Genomic DNA, 27478 nt, shown 5'->3' with positions numbered 1-27478 from the left:
AATGAGAGTAGAGGATGGAGTTGGGAATTGATTTGAGGTCGTGAAAGAAGACCAGATGGGGCTAAGGATCTTAAAACAGAGAAAGGTCACAAAAAGATGCATTTATTTCCCTAGAGGCTCAGATACACCTAATTCCCCATCTGATTTGCTTACCTTGTTTCTGTTTCCCCTACGGAGACCCCAATCTAGAATAATATTGAATGCTAGGGCTTTAAAACAGGGAAATGCCTGCTTTCCAGGCATCCCCCGCCCCTTAAACCATCTCTACCCTGATGTGACTTTACTCCATAATGGGAGCCCCTGGGAGAGAAGCTTCCACGATCCCCTTAGTCTACTGTTGTAAACCCACTCCTATTGACCTCACACCATGGAAAAGATTTTGGCCAGCTGTAAGTTTGGCATGTAGAATTCCCCTGGAAAAAACTTTAAATAGTAAAATGGAACAAAATAAACATTATCTGAGAGATTCGGTTCTCTTCTTAAAGCTTGTGTTTCTTTTTAGGGTGGTTATACTGCTGGATATCTCTGTGACCAATTCCATGTACATTATTCATATCCAGCACTCCCTGCGGCTTCTGCTGGAGGAGCAGTTGTCCAACAAGGACTGCTTCAACCTCATCGCGTAGGCTCCTAGGTCCCGGTGGGGGGCTGGGGGCAGGGGGTGCGGGTGCTCTGTGCCACTGCTGGGCTGAGGTTCCCGGCAGGTGGCTGGATGACAGATGTTACCAGCACCCAGCATCCTAGGATGGCCATCAGCTTATCTGATTTGAATCATCTTGTTTGCGGTACTGAATAATTAAATGGTTGCAGGACAGTCCCACTGGGGCGAAGGTGTAAGTGGCCCCAAAACACACAGCTTGATCAGCCAAGATAAAGTAACTCAGCCCATTGCCCCATTTGGATTCTGAGCTGATAAACATGAAAGAGAAAAAGAAGGGCCCCAGGCATGCCCCAGTCTTGGTACAGGTCTAGCAAGACCTAATATGCCAAACGTTTAGGATTCCAATCCCAAATGTTAATTATATAGACTTATATATATAACTATATATGTTTAAATTATGTGTAACTATATAATATATAATTCTATATATTTAAATCATATATATAAATAATTTGATATATACTTTAAAATATCAATATTATCTATAAAATAGACATATTTTAAAACATATTTATTTATTTTAAGAGAGAGAAAGAGTAAATAGGGGAGGGGCAGAGAGACAGAGAGAAGGAGAGAGGGAGAATTCCAAACAGACTCCATGCTGTCAGCACAGAGCTCAATGCAGGACTCGATCTCACGAACCATGACCTCAGGGCCATGACCTGAGCCAAGATCAAGAGTCAGATGCTTTAACCTAGTAAGCCACCCAGGTGCCCTTAAAATATATATTTAAAAAAATTTTTTTAAGTTTTTTTAATGTTTATTTATTTTTGAGAGAGACAGAGACAGAATGCAAGTGGGTTAGGGGCAGAGAGAGGGAGAAACAGAATCTGAAGCAGGCTCCAGGCTCTGAGCCATCAGCACAGAGCCCGATGTGGGGCTCGAACCCACAGAGCTGTGAGATCATGACCTGAGCCAAAGCCAGGCGCTCAACCTACTGAGCCACCCAGGCGCCCCGAAAAACATTTTTTTTTAACATTTGTTCAATTTTGAGAGACAGAGCATGAGCAAAGGAGGGGCAGAGAGAGAGGAAGACACAGAATCCGAAGCAGGCTCCAGGCTCTGAGCTGTCGGCCCAGAGCCCAGCTCAGGGTTCGAACTCATAAACTGTGAAATCATGACCTGAGCCAAAGTTAGATGCTCAACCGACTGAGCAACCCAGGTGCCCCCATATATATTTTAAAAATTATATACAACTGGGGTGCCTGGCTGATTCAGTCAGTGGAGCATACAACTCTTGATCTTGGGGTTGTGGGTTTGAGCCTCACATTGAATGTAGAGATTACTTAAAAATAAAATCTTAAAGAAAATTATATGTAACTATATATAACTTAAATTATATGCAGTTATATATATATAGTTATATAAATTAATAAATTATATAAATAATTATAAGTTATAAATATATAACTTATAAATTATAACTTATAAATATAAGTTATAAATTATAACTTATAAGTTATATAAATTAATAAATTAATATATAGCTATATAAATTAATAAATTATATATATAATTTAAATTATAACTATACATATATTTAAATTATGTATTATATATAGTCACATCTAATTTATATATATAGCTATATATAATTCAAATATATATATAGTTTTATATATTTATTTTAATGGCATACCTTTTTCACTAATTAGGAGACAAAGAAAAGGAACCCACTTGAACTATACATTTTTGTATCACTTCATATCAAATAGGGAGTATTTTTTTTAATGTTTATTATATTTGAGAGAGAGAGAGAGCGTGAACAGGGAAAGGGTGAGAGAGAGAGAGAGAGAGAGAGAGAGACAGAATCCAAAGCAGGCTCCGGGCACCAAGCTGTCAGTGAAGAGCCTGATGCGGGGCTCAAACTCAGGAACTGTAAGATCATGACCTGAGCCGAGATCAGATGCTTAACTGACTGAGCCACCCAGGTGCCTCTCAAATAGAGAGTATTCTAAATCAATTAAGACAGCGGTTAATATTATATATTATTCTGTACCAGAGCCTAATCTTTTTCTAATAAATGTTACAGAAAAAAATGCTTAGAGATACATATTAGGCAATGTTTTCATTAATTTACCCATCCATTCATTCAACAAACTTTTATTGAAAGCCTGCTCTGTGCCAATCACTACACTCAGCATTGGGGATACAGAAGTGCATACACATAATACCTGTTCTCAAGGAACTTGGGGTCTAGTAGAGGGAGACAGGCATGTTAAGAAATAAGTGTTATTAACTGTTTTCTACAGAAATACGTAGAAGCAGGATCAGACCATCCTGCCTGAGCAGAGTGAGGTCAGAAAATATTCACAGAGGAAGTGACCCTTTTGCCAAGTCTTACCAAGTGAGCAGGTGTTTACCTAGCACATGTGAATGATGGGGGCAGTGGGGAGGAAAGGCATTTTTGGCAAAGGGAACAACATGAAGCATACAGGTGTTGGAACTGTGGAACGTTGTATATTGTGTTGGAACGGAGACTATGGGAATTTGGGAGGCCATCAGGGAGTTCAGTAGGTTACAGGGTGAGAAAGAGAGATTGTGCATGACAGAATAAAACAGGTGATGGAGAATTTATACATAGAGGATGTGCTCAGGAGCTTTTGTACTACAGGACATATAGGCATTAAAGGATTTTAAGCAAGGTCATAAGATGAGCGGATCTTGAATGCTCAAGTCACAGTGCGAAGGACGCATTAAAGGGATGGAGGCCATTTGGACCGCTCCAGTGGTCTGCACTAGTGTGGAGTAGACTTGAACTGTTGGCCATGGTGATGGAGGAAGGGATGTGTGTGAGAGCCATTGCAGAGTTAGAATCCGCAAAGCGTCGTTACCATGTGGCTATAGGGGGTGAGAGAACAGTGAAGAGAGGATAGCCCAGATGGAGCAGATCTTGGAAGTAGAAGATAGTTTTAACCATGTAGAGTTAGAGATTTCCAAGAGGAGATGTCCTTGTAGGGGTTCCATTGAGGAGTTCTAGCCAGGAAGCACAGGTCTGCAAGCCATCAGTATTCTGGTTATGTGGTTCCACACAGGAAAGTGCATGAATTGCACCTGTGGAGATGTGAAGGCGAGAGAGGACAACCAAAGACAGAACTGATGAGGCACTGACATTTGGAGGGAACCACCAGAGAAACACAGGAGAGGAGCAGCAGAGAGGTAGGAGGAAAACGAGGAGAGAGTAGTATTGAGAAGCGAGGTCTCAGAAAGAAACAGAGTTTGATCCTGCAGAAGAAAAGCAGGAAGGGGAAGAATGAAGGAATCTACTGAATTTGACAGTAAAGCTCACTGGTAACAAAACAATGAGATACAGGATTTTGGAATTCAGTTTGGCAACTGAATATTTAAAAGGTTTAAAATAATAACAGTGCCCAGTGCTGGTGATGATGCAGTAAGAAGGGCACTCTTGGAAACTGTCAGTAGAAGTATAATTTGGTATAGCCCTTGTATTAAATTTTTAAGTATATATTCTTCATTCCTTCAATTAAACCTTTATATATTATCTGAAGGGAATACAAAGCCAAGTGTACAGAGATAACCATGCTGGGTTGTTCAGTACAGAGTCTTAACACGGATAAACCTGGAAACAAACTGCATGACCCTTGGAAAAATTGGTAAAACAATCCTGACAGTGCAACAATTCAAAAGAATGAGGGAGAGTTACATGTGTGCATTTAGAAAAATGTCCTCCGTAAGTCCCAACGAAAGGGAACAGGTAGATTACAAATAGTGTGTACTGTATAATTCCATTTCTGTAAATATATATTTACTTCTTCTGTGTTTTTTTTTAAAGTATAGTTGGCACACAATGTTAGTTTCAGGGGTACAACTCAGTGATTTGACAAGTTTTACACATTTATTTTTTAAATTTATTTTAAAGATTTTATTTATTTATAAGTAATCTCTACACCCATCATGGGGCTCGAACTTACAACTGAGATCAAGAGTCACATGCTCTACAGACTGAACCAGCCAGGCACACCTATGCTTTTTTTTTTTTTTTTTTAATCTGAAAGAATATAGAGTAAAAAGTTAACAGAATTTTTTTCTGAGGAATAAAATTGGACAAATTTTCACTCTCTGGATGTTGTTAAAATTTTTATCCAGTTGTAATAGAGGATTTATTACCAACTACAATACATATTTTCATGAGGGGGAAGAAGGTCATTGGTTTTATTTTAAGTTTTATTTATTTTGAGAGAGAGAAAGAGAAAGTGTGCAAGGGGCGGTGTGTGTGAGACAGAGAATTTGAGAGAGAGAATCTGAAGCAGGCTCTGCACTGTCGGCATGCTGAAGAGGCAGTGCTCCATCTCAGGATGGTGAGATCATGACCAAGGTCATTGTTAATATTTGCCAGAGAACCTACCAGAAGCTTAACTACAGTGGGTTGAGGAGTAAGGAGATGCTGGGACATTGTTTTTCCAGGGAGCTCGTCCATACATACAAAAGAGAAGTAGCTAATTGAGAGTCCCTGGTAGAAAGAGGAAGTTATTTTTGAGAATGGACAGGCTTGGGGTGCGTGGGTGGCTCAGTTGGTTAAGTGTGTCTGATTCGTGGTTTCAGCTCAGGTCATGATCTCATGGTTCATGGGTTCCAGCCCTGCATCAGGTTCTGTGCTGACAGTGCAGAGCCTGCCTGGGATTCTCTCTCTCTCTCAAAATAAAGAAATAAACTTAAAAAAAAAAAAAAAAAAGAATAGGCTTGAACATTCACAGAGACAAGGGGGAAGAGTGGAATAGAGAGGAGGAAGGAGTTTGAGGGGGAGGGAGACGTCTGTGGGCAGCAGGTCTCAGAAGATCAGGTAGAAGACTTAATCTTGAGCTAGAAAAGGGATTGCCTTTGAGAAAGGCAACCCAGTCCTCTTCTCAAGGATTTAAATTCTGCCTCATGGGAAAATGAGATGATGCATTTTTTTTTTCTTAATTCAAAACTATCGTGCAGACAGAGTGAAAAAAGTGAGTTATGGGGCTGAATCAGTGCTAGGGGGATTTAAAAAGGGGGAAATGACTCTCTCCTTTGGGGCTGGGGAGTTCACCCAGAGAAGGGAGCTGGTATCAGAAAGGAACCCTGGCCATAGCTGGTCCTGGCTCTGTGTCTCCACTGAGAGCCCCTCAGCTCTGCTCATACCGGGAACGTACTGTGACACGTCAGGACCAGCAAGGAAATCTTGCGGCTGGCCCAGGCCAGGGACATCCTAGCATTTTTCGGTGTAGTCAGAATTTTGCTCCCCAAAAAGACCTGGGAGCCCAAAGACCTGGGGTGTAGAGTGGCCAGATCTCCTGGTTAAGAACACACCCTCTTTCCTTCCCCGCCAAGGTTTGGAAGCACAATAGAAAGCTGGAGGCCAGAGATGGTTGCTGTGAACCACGAAAACTTGCAGAGCGCCTGGCGGTAGGTGACTGTCAGAGGCCCCTGCTATGTCTCAGGGCAGCCTCTGCGGTGCTGTTTTCTCTGTCCCCCTCTCCACCAGAATCCCTGACCTCCCTCCAGGGCCTCACAGCCAGCCTCCCTCAGCAAGGCCCTCCTTGCCTCCTAGTTGGGCCCTGACTCTGCAGTGTCACGGCAGCAGGAACGTCCTCAGCGCCCTGCGGAAGGCTGTGGAAGTGGATTTCAAGGACAAAGACGGTCACCAATCTCAGGGCATCTACCTCTTCACGGGTGGCATCCCTGACCAGGACGTGGTGGGTAGGCCTCGTCCTGGGCATCCTTTCTGACCCCACATCTTCCCCTAGGTGGACGCCTAGCGACGGGTTTCCCCAGCATGATTTTCCAAACGAGACTTTATTTATGTATTTATTTATGTATTTATTTATTTATTATTTTTAATTATTTTTAAGTTTATTTATTTTTTATTTATTTATTTTACTTTTTAAAGTTTATTATTTTAGGGGCGCCTGGGTGGCGCAGTCGGTTAAGCGTCCGACTTCAGCCAGGTCACGATCTCGCGGTCCGGGAGTTCGAGCCCCGCGTCGGGCTCTGGGCTGATGGCTCGGAGCCTGGAGCCTGTTTCCGATTCTGTGTCTCCCTCTCTCTCTGCCCCTCCCCCGTTCATGCTCTGTCTCTCTCTGTCCCAAAAATAAATAAACGTTGAAAAAAAAAAAATTTAAAGTTTATTATTTTAAACATTTTAAGTTTATTTATATTTTGAGAGAGAGAGAGAGCAGGGAAGGGGCAGAGAGAGAGAGGGAGAGAGAGAATCCCAAGCAGACTCCACAAACCGTGAGATCATGACCTGGGCCGAAACCAAGAGTCAGACGCGTAACCGACTGAGCCTCCCAGGCCCCCCCCCCCCCACAAAGTAGATTTTAATGTGCAGAAAAGTCACCTGGGGATGTTGTGAAAATGCAGACCTTGTTCCCGAAGGCCTGGCCTGGGACCTGAGAGTCTGCCTTCCTGTCGAGCTCCCGGGAGACATCCATGCTTCTGGTCCCTAGACCACACTCAGCATGGCCAGGCTCTCAGGTCCACCCCCCTGGCCTTACCTATTAAGACAGAGAAATTGTGGCCCAAGCTCAGTTATCCTTCTGTCCTCAGCGTCTAGTACTAGACCAGGCACACAACAGGCCCTGAAGAAGGAGGATTAGGCTCAACTGACCTGAAACCAGTCGCTACAGGAGCCCTCAGCTGTGGGGCCTTCCTGCCCTCTCTCCCCTCACAGCTCATGCTCAGCGCCTACATGGCTGAGGCCTGTGGGGGCTGCGATCTCCAGCTGAACATATGTCTCTTCTACGTGGGCGAGCCCCAGATGGACATCATGCCCCCTGCCCGCTATGCCAGCCGCACCGACACAGCCGCCGCCTACCGGGAGATCACCCAGGCCACGGCCGGACGTTTCCACTGGTTTGGAGACACAGGTGCATGAACGAGTGTTGGCAGGCCCCTGTACCTCCTTCCTTCCAGAAAGTTGTCTCGGTACCAACATAGCTCCCTGTGCCATAGATATGTTCCAGAAAAAGGGCGTGTGAAAATCACGTTTGAAAAAGCAGAATTCCTATTCTAGGGATGGATGGTGGTGAGGATTGCAAGATAATATGAACATCCTTAATGCCACTGAACTGTACCCTTAAAACATGGTTAAAATGGTAAATTTTATGGTAAGCATATTTTATCACAATTTTTTAGAGGAAAAGGAAAAAAAAAGCAAGCCTACTTAAAAATATTTTATTTACTTACTTATTCAGTGATTTATTTTTAAGTAAGCTCCACGCCCAGTGTGGGGATTGAACTCATGACCCTGAAATCAAGAGTCGCACGGATCTTCCTACTGACACAACCAGGTGCCCTGACTTAAAAATATGTTAAGGCCAATATCGGGTCTTAACCAAGGACAAGGCATTTGTTTTTTGTTTTTTTTTTTAATTTTTTTTTTTCCAACGTTTATTTATTTTTAAGACAGAGAGAGACAGAGCATGAACGGGGGAGGGGCAGAGAGAGAGGGAGACACAGAATCGGAAACAGGCTCCAGGCTCTGAGCCATCAGCCCAGAGCCTGACGCGGGGCTCGAACTCACGGACCGCGAGATCGTGACCTGGCTGAAGTCGGACGCTTAACCGACTGCGCCACCCAGGCGCCCCAGGGACAAGGCATTTGTAAAGAAATGACAAGACAGGGGCGCCTGGGTGGCTGAATCGGTTGAGCGTCCGACTTCAGCTCAGGTCATGATCTCGCAGTTCGTGGGTTTAAGCCCCGCATCGGGCTTGGTGCTGACAGCTCAGAGCCTGGAGCCTGCTTTGGATTCAGTGTCTCCTTCTCTATCTGTTCCTCCCCTGCTCACGCTCTGTCTCTCTCTCTCTCTCTCTGTCTCTCTCTCTCTCTCTCTCAAAGATAAATAAAGATTTAAAAAAATTAAAAAAAAAAAGAAATGACAAGACAAAGGAAAGGGGGTTAGGGGCGGTAGACTGTGGGAAGGCAAACAGAAGGAGGGGACTAACATAAGGTCAGGGTTGTTTGTTGTTTCCGGTGCTTTTCCTCCTCTTCCTGGCAAGGCAGAGGGAGACACCCTAAAATGGAAATTTACATCCTGCTCTTAGGCAAATGGAGGTGGGAGGAGGGTAGAGAACTTTTTGACTGTTTCTCAACTCTCTTCAGCTCAAAATAATCCTATGCCAAAATGGCATATTTTGGGATGGCATGCATATTCTGATCCCCTACAACTATCACAAAAAAAGAAATTGTTGGGGTGCCTGGGTGGCTCAGTCAGTTGAGAGTCCAACTCTTGATTGCAGCTCAGGCCATTATCTCAGTGTTTGTGGGATCAAGCCAGCTCTGTGCTGACAGCATGAAGCCTGCTTGGGATTCTCCCTCTCCCTCTCCCTCTCTCTCTGCCCCTTCCCCACTCGTGCCTACCTCTCTCTCTCAAAATAATTAAATAAACTTAAAAAAAAAAAAAAAAGTACTCACTGTCTAGGATGCCTGCCTGGGTCAGTCAGCAACTCTTGATATCCATAGCATGAGCTGAAACCCCACATTGGGCCTAGAGCCTAGTTAAAAATGAATAAATAAATTAGGTTTAAAAAAAAAAAAAGTGCAGGGGCACCTGGGTGGCTCAGTCGGTTGAGAGTCCGACTTCGGCTCAGGTCATGATCTCACAGTGCGTGGGTTCGAGCCCTGCATCAGGCTCTGTGCTGACAGCTCGGAGCCTGGAGCCTGCTTCGGGTTCTGTGTCTCCCTCTCTCTCTGCCCCTCCCCCACTCGCGCTCTGTCTCTCTCTCTCTCTCTCTCCCCCTCTCTCTCTCTCTCAAAAATAAACACTTAAAAAAAAAAGTGCTAACTTTCTCTTTTCTAAAGAGACATAAATTTTCTTTTTTCTTTTTTTTTTAAAGTCTTATTTATACATTTTTGAGAAAGAGAGAGAGAGCCAGCGTGCTCAAGTGGGGGAGGGGCAGAAAGAGAGAGAGAGAATCCCAAACAGGCTTTGTGCTGTCAGTGCAGAGCCTGACATGGGGCTTGATCTCATGAAATGTGAGACCATGACCTGAGCCAAAATCAAGAGTTGGACACTTAACCGACTGAACCACCCAGATGCCCATAAGTTTTCTTTTTTAAAATATACTTTAAAAATAAATAAATAAATAAATAAAATAAAATAAAATATACTTTTAAGTATGTTAGATAGACATTATGATGATCATTTCACAATATATATAAATATTCATGTATATAACAAAATGATTTGTTGTACACATGAAACTAATATCATGTCATATTATGTGATACATTATGTCAATAATATATGTCTCAATTACATATATACATATATATGCTTTTAAGTAACAAAAGCGATAATACAGATAATGGATTAGGTGGTATGGAGATAAGGCAAAATCATGACCGGGACACAGGAGTGATTGAGGCTCAGGACCCACTAGTACATTCCACCCTCCCTGATTTAGAAATGAAGAAATGACTCCCAAGGACATGAGTTACCTGTGGTACAAAATCAGTGGCATAGCTGGGGCTGGAACCCTGGGGCCCTGTTTCCCAGCTCTTTCTGTGAAAAGCATTGGGCATATACATAGAAGTTATTGTCGGTGATGATTGCTGATAACAGGACACACTTCTAGAATAGTTATCATATGCCAGACACAGTTCCAAGCATTTTGCATGTATTAGTATTTGTTCCTCACAATGATCCTCTGAAGTAGGTTATCCCCATTTTACAGATGGGAAAGCTGAGACAGAATCCAAAAGCATGTGGTTAGTAAGTGGTGGAACCAGGACTTGAACCCAGGCAGGCCAACTTCAGAGTCTGTCTTCTTAGTCATTACATTCCAGTCCCTCTCAAATAAGTCACCAATATTCACTACAGACACTAGATAGTTTAATCCTAAGGTGGGTCTTCTTACTCAATGGAATAGCGGGACCATCACTCCTAGCCTGTCCTTCCTCTGGGTGAAGGCAGTCAGCTGCGTGCAAGCCACTGGGTCCTGGGGTTGGCCCCACTACTGGTAACTTCAATGTACCTGCCCATCCCCTTCACCACTGGGTGGGGCTGTGGGGGTGGGGGGTGGGGGACCTGATCAGCACAGCCCATCAGGACCCCTTCCTGCCCCTCGGGCTCAGGTCACCTCCACACAGCCCTCATGTAAAGAGATATGGACGCTCTCCATGATCTACACCCCTCCTCCATGCTCATGATGTGCCTTGCTTCCAGGTATTTACGAAAGCGATGACATCAATGCCATCGTGTCTGAGATGGAAAAGGCTCTCAACTACTCCCAAAAGGTATGCCTTACGTGTGGGCAAACGACTGCCCTTCTCTATTTGTGCCCTGCGGCTGCCATATAAAGTACCACAAATTAGGCGGCTTAAAGCAATAGACATTTATTCTCTCACCGTTTCAGAGGCTAGAAGTCCGCGATTAAGGTGGTAGAAGGGCCATACTCCTTCTGAGGTCTCTGAGTAGAATCCCTCTGTAGCCCTTCCTAGCTGTCAGTGCTGGTTGGTGTTGAAAAAATTGCACAGGGGGCACCTGGCTGGCTCAGTAGGTTAAGCGTCTGACTTGGGCTCAGGTCAGGATCTCACAGTTCGTGGGTTTAAGCCCCGCGTCAGGCTCTGTGCTGATAGCTCAGAGCCTGGAGCTTGCTTTAGATCCTGTGTCTCTTTCCCTCTCTGCCCCTCCTCTGCTTGCGCTCTGTCTTTCTCTGTCCCTCAAAAGTGAATAAACGTTAAAAAAAATTTTTAATAAAAAAATTTTTAATAAAAATAAAAATTAAATTAAAAATTGCACTGGATACTTGTTTAAAATGGCAAGGAAGGGGGGCACCTGGGTGGCTCAGTCAGTTAAGTGTCCAACTCTTGATATCAGCTCAGGTCATGATCTTGTGGTTTGTGAGTTCAAGCCCCTCATTGGGCTCTATGCTGACATCTCAGAGCCTAGAGCCTGCTTCAGATTCTGTGTCTGCCTCTCCCTCTCTTCCCGTCCCCACCTCTCTCTCTCTGAAAAATAAGTAAACATTAATTTTTTTTTAAATAGCACTTGCCCTAAAAGCATAGTTGGCATGCTTTCTTGGCACGAGGGTTTGGGACCCCCAGGGAATTAACTAGCCCAGTGCCTGAGGGATCCCACACCCTACATACATGGGACTTACAATTAATAGTTTTGATCCACAGTGCTTATGGCCCCAGAAACAGGAGCCCAGAGGTGCCAATGGACCCAGTCTCTCCTGCTGTGTGTGTGTGTGTGTGTGTGTTTTGTGCATGTGCACTCTGTCTGTCTGCCCCCTGCTTGGAGGCACACCGTGGCTGGGGTGCTGCTAACCTGCCCAGTCCCCATTGCAGTGTGCCTTACTGGTGTCCTCACTGAAGAACCAGTCTGGGAAAGAAGTGGAAAGCTCAGCCCTCCTGAAAGAAAAACCAAAGATGTTCAAGCAAAGAAGTCAGCCCAGGAAACTCTATTCTTCCAAGCCCACAGCTCCCTCGGTGGCCAGAATGGTTTGACTCCCCTCCCTAATAACACAGCGTGGATTTTGTTGCCACCTTGTCTCCTAGTCTTTCCTAGATCTTAAAATGACCCAGGCCACTCTCCCAGACCCCAGGGCCAGCAGGGTGGGGGCAGGATGCTCAGTGGTCAATGTCCCGGGGGTACCTCCAGCTCCCCCTCTTCTGGGGGATCTGCTTCTCAGCTCTGGGAGCATCTCTGGCCTCCTCTCCACCCACCTTTGGCTCTGCCTGGCTATCTCAGCTTGATTCCTAAGGACTCCATGGAATTGGCACCCACTGTTACATCTGATGGCTGTAAGGCAGGAGGGCTTATCCTGGAGGGTCTGTTTGGGCAAAGGGTATCTAATGGGCTCCTGCTGCCATGGGAGCCACTGCTGCCCAAGGCTTAGCAGGGGCCTGATAGGACCCTGAGGGTAGACCTGTGCCTGCTAGGGCCTTATCCCCGTCACAGCCGATCCAACCTGTCCTACCTAAAATATCCACCCCACTGCAGAAATCAGAGAGACCTCAGAATGACTCCGGACTCCACAGTGCTTGTGAGCAGAAGCAGCAAATACCTGGAGCTCTTCAGTGTTTCACTGATGGACAGATCCTTGCAAACATAATGCATTTGCAGAATGAGGGGACCAGTCCGGATCTTGTGTCGTCTACTCTCAGCCCGGGGGCTGCACTTCCAGGAGGTTCTGTCCACACAGGTTGTGCCCTCATTCAAAGAATTCAAGCAGGTTCCAGGAACCAGCCCAGATGCAAATTCTGGGACGAAATCCCGGAGTCTCAGGGGCTGTGTCTTGGGCCTTCGGTGCTTTCCGAGCGGATTCAGAGTGAAGAGGCTTGGGCTGTGCCAAGGCCTCCAAAGAGGCTCCTGGAATGAGGGCCAGGTAGCAGCAGCCAGGCCTTTTCACAGCAGCTCACCCAGTGGTGTGAGCTGGTTGGTCCAAGGCCCTGGGTAACTCTGTTCAGCCATTGCCACATTGCACTTGTGCCCAGTAATGAAGGACTCCTCCCTTAAAACTGAGATGCCCAAGAAGGCACAGAAGTTACCCAAATGGTTGCTTGTCATGCTAGAGGCCCAAAAATCCCAGTCCTAGGAAGAAGGGCGGTAACTGAAGCAAGTTCTGGCAAATCCCACGGGTATGCTAGCATGCCCTCCCTCCCTGTTATTAAACACCCACACACGCACGCACACAATTTTTCACCTCAAAACCCAGTCGCCTCTGAATCTGCTGCAGGAGATGGGGCAAACATGTCAGAGGAATCGACTCCCATAGGCCCCTCCCTGCATGGCTTCCTAACGGACAGGCTGAGACTGGGGTTTCATCCCAGAATTTGGGAAGGCAGGGGAAGGCGATGCCTCTAGGCTGGCTCCTGGAACCTGGTGGAGTTCTTTGAATGAGGGCAGTGCCCATGTGGGCAGAACCTTCCAGAAACACAGCCCCTGGGATGGGAGTAAGCTACACATGGTCTGGGCCTGCTACAGAGAACAGGCCACTGATAGGAAAGACGGCCTGTTTTCTAGAGCCTTAAAGATGACCGTGACAGAAAGAAGAGCTCCCCCTTGGAAGCTCTGACATGGCGGCCACTTAGTGGCAAAGCAGGCGTCCCACCAGGTAAGCGTGACCGTGCTCAGGCTGGTGGGTAGGGGGGTGGAGGGCATGGCCAAGACATGTATTAATTATAATGGTAACCAAAATGACTGATGATTATGAGTCTTTATCATGTGCTCACCCTTCTGCTAAGATTGTCCCAAGTAAAGCTTACCATAATCAGTCCTGTGTGACAGGTAATCTATTAGTTCCCCATTTCACTGATAAAGAAATTTAGGCCCAAGACCGGCTAAGGATAATGACCAGTGCCAGCTGGTCATGACAGGGCCTCAGTATTTTTATTTAAGTATTCAGCTCATAGAAGCAAGACCATGTATCTTATTAATTTTTTTAAGTTTATAGAGAGGGAGGGAGGGAGGGAGGGGTAGGGGCAGAAAGAGAGGGAGAGAGAATCCCAAGCAGGCTCTGTGCCGCCAGCACAGAGCCCGATGTGGGGCTCGAACTCACGATCAGTGAGATCAAGATGCGAGCCGAGATCAAGAGTTGGATACTTGACTGACTGAGCCACCTAGGCGCCCCCGTGTATCTTATTTCTAATGTCAAAGACATAGCAGAATGGTTCAGAGCAGAGTTGTGGAGTCAGCAAGACCTGGGTAGAATCTTTGCTGTGCCCTTACGGATCCTGGGCCCCACTCACCTTGACTATAAACTGGGGCACGTTGAGGATAAGCTGATATGGGTTACGGAAAGCACTTAGCACCACGCCTGGCACACATCGGTACTTGGTAAATGGCAGCTTTAGCTGTTGCCGATGCAGGTGAGGCCAGAAGACTTGGGGGTAGTCCCTGAGGACCTCAAGGCCATCTTGAAGGCCTATTTCAAGGGCAGAGCATAGCTGAAATTGACAAATCTTCCAGACAAGCTGGACAGCGTCACCGCATGACCCCACCAGGCTGCTCCAGCCAACAGGCCAATTTTCCTCCAGCTTCAGCCCAGCCAGTGAAAGAAGGGACCACAGAATGGAGGAGGAAGACCAAGTGGAGGGAAGCAGAGACGTCTCTCTCACTGTTTTATATGGAGACGGGGAATAATGTGGGTAAGCAGGAGGTTACACAGATGTCTGGATGGCCCTGTAAGAACTGTAAGGTCAGCAGGCCCCTGGGTAGGGAGACCCCTCCAGCTGTCCCAGGATGCGGGCAGCAGTGTCTCCAGAGCCGGCGTATCCTCAAACCACTCAGGTCTCCCAGTCCAGGGAAATGGGCATGCGAGTTCTTGACACTGCTCATCCTCCATCAGAGGCAGTGTCCTCAGCTCTGAGGCTGATTGGGAAATTGGGAAGGGAGTGGAGATGAGTGTCCTCGGGTCCCTACCCACTCCCCACCCCCACAATTGATTGCTGCAAAATGGTACAAGTCCCCCAGTAACGATTCACTGATGTGTAGAGAGGCGAGGTCCCAACGCTTCCCCTGATCCACCTAACGGCCTCCCTCTACCCTTCAGCAAATTGGCCTAAGGAATTTTCCAGCTGATTTGATTGACAGAGAAATTAAATGCAAAAGGAAGCCAAAGAGGGGAGTGGAGGGGAGAGGGAAGAGAGGTGCACGAGGTAACCTCACTCTGTTTCTCCTAGGCTCGGTCTACAAGAAATACCCTCAGGGAAGGGGAATACGAAGGGTTAGCTCTTCTATCCAGTTGCCCAGGAAGGATGCAGTTTGCTCAAGCCAAGAGGTATTAAGTTCTTGGAACCTGCACACACCCCTCAAGCAATAATCCCTTCTGCCAACCTTCCACTCGTAGGTAGGTGGACATACTTGGACGTGGAGACGCATGTGCTCACAATGGCTGCTTAGTATGGCAGATGGGGAAAGAGTTTAAATAGACCTGTGTTGGAAACCTGGGTCTGCTGCTTCCTAGCTGGGTGACCTTGGGCAAGTCATTTAGCTACACCCAATCTCAGTGTCCCCGTTTGTAAAATGAATCCAGTTGTATATCTGCTAGGATTGATGACTAATTGAAGTATATTTTGGGTAAAGCACTTAGTGGTGTCAGAACCTTCTGGCTGCAGGCAGGACAAATCCCCCTTCTTGTTCATATCCTGAAGATACAAACATTCAATGAGAGTCTCTTTCCACAACCATTCAGTAAGAGTCTGAGCTTGGTTCTGACTGGAGCCTGACTCGATCCTGGAGCCATGCTTGATTGCTGCGAGTCTGCCCGTTCTTGTATCTCTCACCGTGACAAGGAGACAGAGATCACCCTAATTGGTTTAGAGTCTGAACTTCAGACTAGTCATGGCTTTCCACTCAAATTTTGTGGGAGAGAGTTGAAATGGCTATTGGAAAAGCAACAGCGTCCACCAGACTAGAAAGTAGCAGGTTCCCTGTTGCCGGTATTTCTTGTGCATCTCTCCCCAGTGCAGGGGAAGGAATCTACATGCCCTGGGTGCTCCATGAAGACCTAGAAACCCCACACTGCAAACACAAGACAGATTTCAAATACAACATTTTAATAGATGAGTCAGACCATCATTCAATTAAGCCTACATTACCCAAGATAATAGTTCTTTCTTTTATTCTAAAGTGGGTAGCAAATTATGGGCTCAAAAAACTGAGGATGGAAATCTCCAGATACATTGGTCCCAGCTGCACTCATCAGAAGTCAGCCCAGGGGCTGGCGTCAGCCAAATACTGCAACATCCTGCCCAGTATAGAGATCAATGTAAGTCATGGTTTTTGTTGCTATTGTTTCCTTTCTCCCACCTGTGATCAGCTTCAAATGGCACAATGTGTTGGTGAGAACTCCATGTGAATGTACATGGCTTCTCTTCCTGCTTCTATCCAAAATTGGGACTGTTCTTGGCACATAGGGATGCAGATACTGTTGGAAGAAAAGTCAACTCCTTAGGGCGCCTGACACCATCTTCCAGAGCTAGAAGGGCTCCATGGAGTGAGAATTAGAAATAGTTGCTGAGGGGGGCGCCTGGATGGCTCAATCGGTTGACTCTTGATTTTGACTCTGGTCATGATCTCAGGTCAGCTCAGGTCATGATCCCAGAGTCGTGGGATCAAGCCCCTCATGGAGCCTGCTTAAGATTTTCTCTCTCTCCTTCTCCCTCTACTCCTTCCCCCTGCTCTTTCTCTCTCTGTCTCTAAAATAAAAATTTTAAAAAACCACACACACACAAAATAGTTGCTGAGAATAGGGTACTGGCTGAAGAACTCAGCAGAACTCTGTACCCCAATATTGCTGATGATTCTGTTAAGATGGGGAGCATCAGGGGGTTCCCTCCTCCCCTGGGGGGGAGTGTTTTCTAGTTTCTAGTTTGGGGATAATTTTTTCATTGCTAAAACACTGGAACAAGTAAATTTAGTACAAATGAAAAATGAATCATGCTGCTTTTGTTTTTGTTTTTGGAAGACCCCATTTTCTATCCTTGCCATTTTATGTGACGTTATTGATGTTAGGGGAAACTAGAAAGCCAAAAGTACCACCAATGCAAAATTATTCACCAGAAGGATTTTATGGGGGTTTTATCATGTTGTGCCCTTCTCCATCTAAGGTCATCTTTTAGTTTGACATTTATGGACTTCCCATCCTACCATGAAGGGTTTTCTAATTTAAAATTTAGAAATGCTATGTTTTTTATTATTTCAGTGACCGCATGTGCCACAAACCCATCATCCCAATTCCCCTACTCCTTCTAGAACCATAAATCTAGTGGTTTGGTCAAAGAAAAAGCCTTTAAGCAAATATATATATGCCTAATAGAGGTTTTTGGAAATTATTAACCACAACCAACTAAACTATTTAAGGAGATGATGGCGATATGAAGAAAGCTGATGGGGCAAAGTTTGCCTTGGCTTGTCTTAATCCAGGGGGTAGTGAGACATATCCAGTGGACGCCCAGGGAAATGGAAGCATACATCACATGTCTGGAGAAGGTGATGAGGCGCTATGTCCAGAGGCTGCAGTGGCTGCTGTCTGGTGAGCCTGCCTGCTGTCCTGGAGGGTGGAGGGGCATGAGGGGAAGTGCAAGGTCAACCCAGGGATGAGGGTCAGTCCTTCCCAGACCAGGTGCACAGGTCAGGGATGAGGCCAGGAAGGTCATCCAGCTACAACATGATTTCTGGATTCCAAGGTCAGGCAAGGTGCCGGATGACAGGGAGGTGGAGCATGGGCCGGTGGGCACCAGAAGGGAACCAGGCCTGTCCAGGCCCACCCTGCAAGGCCATGTCCTGCCCCTTGCCTTCCTGGATGTGACTGAGGGGCTTTCTCTCAAGAGGCTCAATTCAACATTGATTTGACCCCCATAGAACTTGTCTACAAAGGCAGAAATGAGAGGAAGTCCTGACAGAGAAGAATCCCCTGTTCTTCTTTACAGAGGGCACCAAGGCCCCTTCAGGGCAGGTGGACAGCAGGGCTGGCCCAGGAGAGCCAGGCTCACACCCTAGAGGAGGGTGGGCTGGAGATCAAGAGACGGCCGGAAGCATCAAGTTCAAGAGGCCAGGCAGATAGCCGGAGCTGGACAGGAGAGTGTTTAGGCTTTGGGGCCTGGAGGGTTCCTGGGACAACAGGAGGAAGGAGGGAGGGAGGCTTTTATAGAGGTCCCTATGTGGGCTCCTCAGGGTCCCACACAGATTCATTAGATCCAATCCTCTGCAGTAGAACCTGGTAAAATAGACCATGTGCAGTGGGGTATAGTGATGACTGCTGCTTTCCAAAGCCTCCGGAGGGCACTGCCAGAGCCACGTGTAGTTGTCGCGTCAGAGGCTGACACGGGGGCAAAGAGGTTGTGTGCCTCTCTCCAATCGCAATGCACGTTTGCTGCTGGGAAGGGTGTGAAGATCAGCAATGCTGCCACCCCAGTGCCACCCAGTACTTCAAAACACCACCAACACTTCCAAACCCAGGGCTGCTTCACTTATTCACTCGTTCATTATTCAACAAATGTGTGTTGCTCTCCCACCAGGTGCTGGGGAGATGGTGGAAGGCAACACCCAACACGGTCCCTGAGCTCGTGGAGCATATGGTCTAGGAGACAGACATTAACCAAAGAGTCCCACAGACAAGTCTAATGTCACGGTGGTGACGTGTGTAGGGAGGAGATAGGCATGGGCAGTGAGGGCCTCTAAGAGGGGCAGCGGGCCTGGATAGGAAAATCACAGGAGGCTTCCCTGAGGAGCCAAGATCTGAAGAGTGAATAGATGTTACCTGGGCAAAGAGAGAAAAGACAGGCATGTCTGAGGTGCTGGGGGCTGGGTCGGGGGGGGGGGGTCGGTGCTGAGTATAAGGACTAAAAGGAAGCCTGTGTGGCTGAGGACGAGGGAGAGTAAGAATGAGACCATCCCAGAGAGATGAGGCCATGCCCAGTCTTTGTCCTTTATCCTAAGAGCAATCGAAGCCACTAAATGTTTTAAATAAGGGGGAAATGATCAAGTTAGCATTGGCAATAATCGCCCTGGTTCTGCATGGAATACAAATTGTTGAGGGGATAGAGCTCGTAGTAGCCCGGGTGAAAGACTGGGCTAGCTGGAAGAGGTGGGGATGGTAGAGATGGACAAAGTGGGCAGAGTCAGAGAGATGCAGGAGGTCAAAACAACAGGGCTTGGTGGCTCGCACTGTTTCCACCATCTGGTTCCTAAGACGGATCGGCCAGCCGTTTGCAGCTGGAGTTTTCTCGACTCAACTGGCTGGCTGGCCATCTTCATGGAACGTCGCCCATGCCTCAGGATGACCCCTCTCTTGTCATGTGGACATGAGCACTGCCAGGGAACACCCCAGATGAGTCCTGGAAGGTTCCTGGCCAGTGGGTCCAGCCAGCTCAGTCCATCTTTTCCTGGAAAGCAGCCGATCTTTTCTGTGGCAGTTTTTCCATTTTCTTCTACGACTGCCTCCAGGAAGGTCGCTGAGGCGTGATTCAAGAACGCTGGATGCGTTGTCTTCTGTTCTTCGGCTTTCCCCTGGGTCACTTCTGTATTTAGCCTCGTGAAACTAAAGGCTAGGGTTAGTGGTTGTCTGACTAAAGTGTGGGTTGGAGGACATGGGTTTCTCAGTGGTCACTGCCAGTCTGTGTGACCCTGGCAAGGGTCTCCATCCAGTCCTCCTGATTCCTTCCACAGTCTTTCTCTCTGTCCTTGAGCAGAGAGGCCCAGGCTTGCCCAGGCTGTTCCTTCCACACCTTCACCTCTTTCCTGCGCTAGCTGCCCATCCTGCAGTGGTAGCTCACCCACCGAACTCAGATTCTTCCCACTACTGCTCTGTCATGACCCTCGGAAGAGCCATAGCTATGGATTTAACATCTGTCTTGCCTGCCCAACTCTCAGCTCCAGGAGGCCAGGCAGCCTCTCTCCATCACACTTTGCACAGTGCCGGGCTCCGCTGATGTCTGTTGACCAGCTGACGGACTCCGTGCTCCATAATATCTTTTCCAGCCCCAAACAATACCGTAACACCACTTAGTCCAGGCGCTTAACTGTAGGGATGAGGAAATTTGGGCCAGAGTGGTTACAACCTCTTGTGCAGGTGATCACAGATCACAGGCAAAGACACAGCTGAAACTGTGATGTCCCAAAGCCCAGGCCACTGACCGGCTCTGCCCGTGGACAACTGACGCCCCTCACCCCTCGACAACATCACAAAGGCCATCTCCCAGTGGGCTAACATCTGATTGTTGACCAGTGAAGCAACAGGTGTATTTGGTAGACCTTGTATTTGATAGCTGCCGTGAGAAAAGCCAGCAGCGGCAGGAGCGACCCCTCACTCCTTCCCTGCCTCTGCCCCCACGCCCTCGGAGCAGGGAGCCGCCGATTATTTGGCACCATTTTGGAGAGCAAAGTGTGCATCCTGGTGGACACGTCGGGATCCATGGGCCCCTACCTGCAGCAGGTGAAGACGGAGCTGATTCTGCTGATTTGGGAACAGCTGCGCAAGCACTGTGACAGGTGAGAGGCAGGGGGCGAGTGGGTGCGGGGCAGGAAGCGCTGTAACAGGTGAGAGGGAAGGGGGTGAGTGGCTGTGAGGCAGGAAGATCAAAGGGGAAGTTCATTGGGCTTCCCTCCTCACCGATCACAAGCCTGGAGCTGTAGCTTATTTGAGCAGTAACACTGCATCCTGTTGCAGAAATAAAGCAGCCTTCAGAAATCCATCTCTGGCCCAGGGACCATTGCAAACAGAGCAAAGGAACCAGCAGGTGGCCTTCAATTGTAGATTTCAGCTGAACTTGATTTTTTTTTAATTTTTTAAAAAAAATTTTTTTAACATTTATTTATTTTTGAGACAGAGAGAGACAGAGCACAAACGGGGGAGGGTCAGAGAGAGAGGGAGACACAGAATCTGAAACAGGCTCCAAGCTCTGGGCTGTCAGCACAGAGCCCGACGTGGGGCTCGAACTCACGGACCGCAAGATCATGACCTGAGCTGAAGTGGGACGCTCAACCGACTGAGCCACCCAGGCGCCCCTCAACTTGATTTTTTAAGAGATTGGGGTTTGGGGTTGTTTTCTCTACCCAGAAAAATTGACCCTAGGAGACAGTAGGAGACTGGTCCTAGACTGGGACTCATCCTTGCCTTAATAACAGTAAACATTTATTGAGCACTTGCTGTGTGCCAAGCACTTTATGTGCATGATTTCATTCAATCCTCACAGTGCCCCAATGAGGTATTTCCATTATTATCCCCAATTTTCAGAAAAGGAAATTAGGGCTTAGAGAGATTAAGTAATTTGCCAGAGATCACATGACCTGTAAGTGGCACAGAGGTGGGGTGCCGATCTATTTCATCTGCATCTAGAATCGTCAGCGCGTACCTCCTCCTTCTCATTCTCCCCGAGGGGCCCCGGGGCTCGATGTAGGGTCTTGACACTGATAGGCTTGCATGGTCCTCACAGAGGTTACTTCACCCAGGCATCTTCTAACCCATCTCTTTCACCTTCTCTCTGCCCCTACCTTTTCCACTCCCCTCCCCAGGTTTAACCTGCTCAGCTTTGCGGAGGACCTACAACTGTGGAGGGACACTCTGGTGGAGACCACAGATGCAGCCTGTCACGAGGCTATGCAGTGGGTGACCCACCTGCGTGCTCAGGGGAGCACCTCAGTCTTGCAAGCATTACTGGCAAGTTCTGCCCCCGAGCCCGACTCCGTAACAAAACAGAAATACCATCACCCCTTCTACCGATCCCGCATTATGCTTTCAAATTACAAAGAGCCCTTTTAGATCTACGAAGTGTTACTTTATTTCATTGTCCCAACAACCTGGTGAGAAAGTGATCCTCGTTCTCACTTTAGAGTTGAAGGCACAGAGGCTCAGAGAGGTTAAGTGACTTGCTGGGGTTAACCAGCCCAGAAGTACGCCATGCTTTCTCCTAGACCTTGGCAGCTTCCTTGGTCTGTGATAGATGAAAGGGGGGAAGGGAGGGTCTCTCACTCTAAATGGACAAGTCAGTGGGATCCAATCAGAACTATTTCCCTTGGGGACAGCAGGCAATTCGTTTTTGCCCTTCCTGGTTAGTGCCTAGCCCTGAGCCAGACCACCCTCCCGCTCTCTTTCAGAAAGCCTTCAGTTTTCATGATGTGGAAGGATTGTACCTCCTGACCGACGGGAAGCCAGATACAAGCTGCAGCCTTATTCTGAATGAAGTCCAAAGACTCAAGGAGGAAAGAGATCTGAAACTGCACACCATTTCCCTGAACTGTTCAGGCAGGTGGGCAAGAAGGAGCAGGGGCTGAGCTGTACACCTTTCCCACGGCTGCGTGTGTGAGGTACACATGTGAGCAGCTGGCCCAGTCCAGGGACTCACTTTAGACCCCAATCTCTCCGGGGCCCAACTCTGTGAGTGAGAAATGAGGAGGGTGCAGGCAGGTGTTACATCAGAGTGAAAGCCCTCCCTCCATCTCCAGCTTGCCCCTCTCAGGCACCGCAGTCCTGACTTTCTCCAGCATGAGAATGGATTTGCGTCCATTCCCACGGTCACGTGTGGTCTTCGCCCTCCCGATCTTTCTCGGAGCACATTTGTGAAAATTGATGGGAAAAACGTTTAAAGTAGCATTGCCATGGTTATTTTTTTATAAACGATCACCGCAGAGCAACATGTGTTGGAAAAGAGAGATTCTGCTCCTTCAGAAAAAGACTTGAATGTTTTTGGCAAAACTGTGATTACTTTGGTGAATTTTTTTTTAATCTTTATTTTTGAGAGAGACGGAGAGAGAGTGAACAGGGGAGGGGCAGAGAGAGAGGGAGACACAGAATCTGAAGCAGGCTCCAGGCTCTGAGTGGGGCTCAAACTTAGAATGGTGAGATCATGACCTGAGCCAAAGTCAGACACTTAACCGACTGAGCCCCCCAGGCGCCCCGCTTTGGTGCATATTTGATCTGTCTAAACCACGAGCTTCATAAAGGCCACGCTTGTGTCCCTGCCAGCCCCAACACGTAGTAGCAGGTACTGGCTCTGTGTCCATTTAAGGAACGTGTGCTGGCTGTGTGCTTTCCCACTAGCTGGCGACCCTGAAGCAGGGAATCTGCTTCGTGCAGCAGCTGCCTCGCTCATAAACTGACGGGGGGTGGGCTTGGTGATGCCAACGTGGTCTCAGTGGCACAGGGCCTCAGGGTCCAGGGCCCACTGCCGCACAGACTTAAGCTCCCCACAGGCTAGGGATGCAGAGGGAACTTGCCTGGCCAGTCAGTGGGCCAGCCTCAGAACATCTGTTCTCCCAACTAGGGCGGCGGTTGACTTCCTGAGAAATCTAGCCTCCCTCACGGGGGCCCGCTATCACTGCCCTGTGGATGAGGACACACTCTTCAAAATCCACGGCCTGCTGACCAAGGGCTTCATGGACGAAAGGGTAGGTTGTGGAGCGACTGAGTGAGGTCTGTTCAGATGTCTCGATATAACGTCATTCCCCCCTACCTGAAAAGATCTCTGCTTCTCTTGTGAGAATACGAAGTATTGGCTAGAAAGGGCTGTGTTTCCCTACTGCTCTTCCTCGAGGCTGACTCTCCTCGGAGTGGGAAAGCAACACAGCTTGGAGGTGTTATTTATTTAAGTCAATCAATCAATCAGTCAATCAATCTCTACACCCAACCACCCAATACGGGGCTTGAACTCACAACCCTGAGATTAAGAGTCACATTCTTTGCCTACAGAGCCAGCCAGGTGCCCGTGGAGGTGTTATTTACTAACAGAACAGTTCACATTCATTGCACTTACTTGTGCAGGTCCATTGCTTTATACAGACTACCCCTTTCAATCCCCTTAACCACTATTATACCCATTAAACGGATGAATAAATAGGCTCAGTAAGGGACAGGAATACACCTAAAGACATAGCAAATGGTAAAGTCAGCCCAGACACTCATGCTCTTAACCTCTTTGCTGTAAGTCCTGCTTATTTCTGTGTCCCTGTGTTCAATTCATTGAAACACAGATATTCAAATGATCTAAGTAATAAATCTGGTAAAGTCACAGTTTTTATCACACATGCCAGATACGAGAATGCCAAAGATCCTCTCCCGGTCTGACTGAAAAGCTAGGCACGTGTTTATACCTTTTGGGAGCATGGTGCTCTCAGAACATTTTCAAGGCAACAAATCATCACGTAAGACAACCAACCAGAATTCCAGAACCTCTTTTTGGAGGTTAAAGATGACAGGACATGGCCTAATTTGTGAGGTCAAGTGCTTTGCAGGACTCCTTCGTTCAAATACGTCTTCTAGGGATAAATACTACAAATAGTTCAGAGAACAGCACAAGTGACAGTAACAAATATTCACCCGTCCTTATAACCCAGGAAAACAAACTTGACAGTGTTGCAAAAGTCCTCAGTTTGATGCCACAAAAAATCAGGTTCTATGAATAGCCTCCAGATGCAGAATGGGATCATTCCTCTCCTGCTGCGAAGGGCAGAGGGAGCCTCTTTCTTTCGTACATTCTCTTGCTGATCGTGAGCATTTGTGTCTCTAACTCTAGCCTCTGGAATTCCACTGGCTGACACAAGAGCAAAGCTGCCTGTGCAGCTGTTTTACTAGAAGCAATAGGGAAAGGGCAGAATAGATCTCACTGAGTAACAGTGAGATAAGGAGCATGTTCCACTTCTGTTCTACTGAGAAGAGAGGCGCCGACTGCGGTGAAGTCCAATGAACACCTTGGTTCACCACTACCCACTCCGCTGACTCTCAGACACCTTACCTCAAAGTGTTCCACTTGCAAAGTAGCTACCTTGGCAGGTGGTGAGCTCCTTGTCTCTGGAGGTATGCAAACCGAGGCCCACAGATTGCCTGCACTGGGTGGGAGGCTGCATTTGATTAGGTCTAATTTTTTTTTTTCCCTGAGATTTTGGATTTTCAGGTTGCACCCAGTCATTGAATGAATCTAATTTCACACTCATTTCCTCTTTCCAAGGACCCCGTATTGCCACTATTTGAAGGAGATGATTTGAGAAGATTGGCCCAGGAGATCACCAAGGCCAGAAGCTTCCTCTGGAAGGCCCAATCCTTCAGGTATGCCCTTCGAGCAGCCCCTCACACCTGCCTCGTGGCTCTAGCCCACCCAGACCCTGGGCCTCATCAAGACTTGGGCCCACCCTGCTGATGGCACAGCCTTCCTGCAAGAGCTCCTGCCTGCTTCTCCCCACCAGGCCCAGAAATCTGGGCGTCAGGGGGACCTCCTCGCTTCATCTCCTGTCCACTAGGTCTCAACTCCAGAAGAAAAACAACACAGAACCAAATGTCACTCTTTTCTAGAGAAGGGTTCTCAGGTAAGAGGAGGTGATGAGCTCTCTGTCTCATAAGTATCCACCAAGGACGAGGCAGCATGCTCAGTGTCATGGGTAGTAGTAACTATGGGGGGGAGGGAGGGATTGGAAATAATGATTCCTCTAAATTGAAAGGCCGTCTTACAAATAATCACTCGCTCAGCACACACTGGCCCTGAGGGTGAGGTATCCTAGAAAGCTGTAACCCAGAGTTCATCCCCAGGAAACATGATCCCAGGCACTGGGGCTCTCTGGAAGCTGAGGGAGGGAATGCTCTGACATCTCAGGTCCACTCTAATGTTCCCGCCCTGTCCCCCAGCACACCCTACACTCCAGCCACAAAATTATCACTTGCTAGGAAGCCTTGCACCAAGCCTGCCTGGAAACGCCCTTCTTACCACCCTCTGCCTGGTGACTCCTGCTCATCCATCAAGGCACAACTCAGATGGCATCAGCTCCACTGTGAAGATGTCCCTGGGACCCATCAAGAGCTGGGAGCCTCCAGCCTTCTTCCCACTGCATCCGGACCAAACATCTGTTTTCACGGCAGTGACACTTAGCATTTATGATGCCTAGCACTCCATACCATGCTTCCTTACTCCCTTTGCCAACTCTTTTTCTTGGCTGTGAGCTCCCCCAGGATGAGGCTGGTGTCCTAGGTCCCCAGAACCTGCCACAGGGGCAGACGTGAGCATCCAGCTTAGCTGTGGGAGTCCGGCTCTGGAAACCAGCCAGAGCATGTTATTTCTGCCCTGGTCCCCTCACTCTCTGCTTCCCACCACCCTGGTCCAGGGGGGGTGATGCAGATTCACCATCAGCCCATCTTGGGAGCAAAAACCAGTGAGCCTTACCACCTGCCCCCTACCTGTTCAACCGAACTGAATTAAGGTCTGCCCTGCTCAAGCGGGTGAAAATTGGGTTGGGTCCACTGGGCCCGGCCCTGCTGTGTACATATGAAATGACTGTCTCATGTATTATGTGGTCTGATTTCCTGAGATGAGAAAAAATTGCTTTTATTTAATTAAATAGAATCAAAATGACTTTTAAGCTGAAGTGATGCTTTGTGTGTGTATGTAAATTTTTGGTGATATAAAATGCTAGTAAAAGACTCATATGCACGGGCACCTGGTAGCTCAGTCAGTTGAGTGTCCGACTTCAGCTTAGGTCATGATTTCATGAGTTGGAGCCCCAGGTTGAGGTTGCTGCTGTCAGTGCATAGAGCCAGCTTCTGGTCCCCCTCTCTATCAGGGGGGTCCCCCTCCCCCACATGGGTGCATGCACTCTCTCTCTCTCTCTGTCAAAAATACATAAAACTTTTTTTAAAAGACTCATGCAGAATATATGAAGAATTCCAAATCAATAAGAAACAGAGAAATATCCTAATGTTTTGAAATGGACAAAACACTCAAACAGGTGCAAATAGACAATAGGTATATAAAAAGGTGCTCAACAGGCTTACCCATCAGTGACATGCAGATTAAAACCACGATAGGGGCGCCTGGGTGGCTCAGTTGGTTGAACATCCAGCTCTTGATTTTGGCTCAGGTGATGATCTCACAGTTTGTGGGTTCGAGCACTGCGTCAGACTCTGTGCTGACAGTGTGGAGCCTGCTTGAGATTTTCTGTCTCTCTCCTTCTCTATCTGCCCGTCCCCTGCTCATGCTATCTCATAATAAACAAGCTTAAAAAACAAAAACCCTTAATGATATACCACTGCATGCCCACCAGAATGGCGAAAAGTAAAAAGACTGACAGTATCAAGATACAGAGCAGCTAGAACTCTCCGGCGTTGCTGGGATGGGGACCCCACCCAGTGGATTGCCGACCTAGCAATTCTGCTCCAAGAGAAACAGTTGCATAGATTCCATAAAAGACATACACAAGAATGTCTTCACAACAACTTTACTCATAAGAGCCCCAAATTGGAAACTACCTAAATGTCCTACCAATGCTAGAATGGACAAATAAATTGTGACACATTTGTACATTTGTACAGTTTGATACATTTATGATACATTTGTACATATGTACAGTGTACATTTCTACACATCCATTTCAAAAATAGTTCAGTAGGGGCCCCTGGGTGG

At 47.5% G+C, this 27478-nt stretch overlaps 1 protein-coding gene across 1 annotated transcript in view; it reads left to right on the top strand.

Annotated features, from left to right (window-relative positions):
• VWA3A (von Willebrand factor A domain containing 3A) overlaps positions 1 to 25380 on the top strand; it is a 57600-nt gene extending 32220 nt beyond the window's left edge. Inside the window, 17 exon segments of the mRNA XM_047087808.1 lie at positions 503 to 622; positions 5978 to 6052; positions 6198 to 6342; positions 7320 to 7515; positions 10815 to 10885; positions 11942 to 12094; positions 13620 to 13710; positions 14633 to 14743; positions 15278 to 15375; positions 16228 to 16365; positions 17523 to 17631; positions 20444 to 20588; positions 21612 to 21756; positions 22194 to 22345; positions 23360 to 23483; positions 25040 to 25137; positions 25329 to 25380. Coding sequence (XP_046943764.1) covers positions 503 to 622; positions 5978 to 6052; positions 6198 to 6342; positions 7320 to 7515; positions 10815 to 10885; positions 11942 to 12094; positions 13620 to 13710; positions 14633 to 14743; positions 15278 to 15375; positions 16228 to 16365; positions 17523 to 17631; positions 20444 to 20588; positions 21612 to 21756; positions 22194 to 22345; positions 23360 to 23483; positions 25040 to 25137; positions 25329 to 25380 — 2023 coding nt within the window.
• The last annotated feature ends 2098 nt before the right edge of the window (positions 25381 to 27478 follow it).

This window comes from Lynx rufus, unplaced genomic scaffold (genome assembly GCF_022079265.1).
Source record: "Lynx rufus isolate CCGP_SWC_20201006 ecotype Redwood Valley unplaced genomic scaffold, mLynRuf1.p SCAF_23, whole genome shotgun sequence".
NCBI lineage: Eukaryota > Metazoa > Chordata > Mammalia > Carnivora > Felidae > Lynx > Lynx rufus.
Note: the sequence above shows the minus strand (reverse complement) of the source record. Positions and strands in the feature narration are given on the sequence as shown.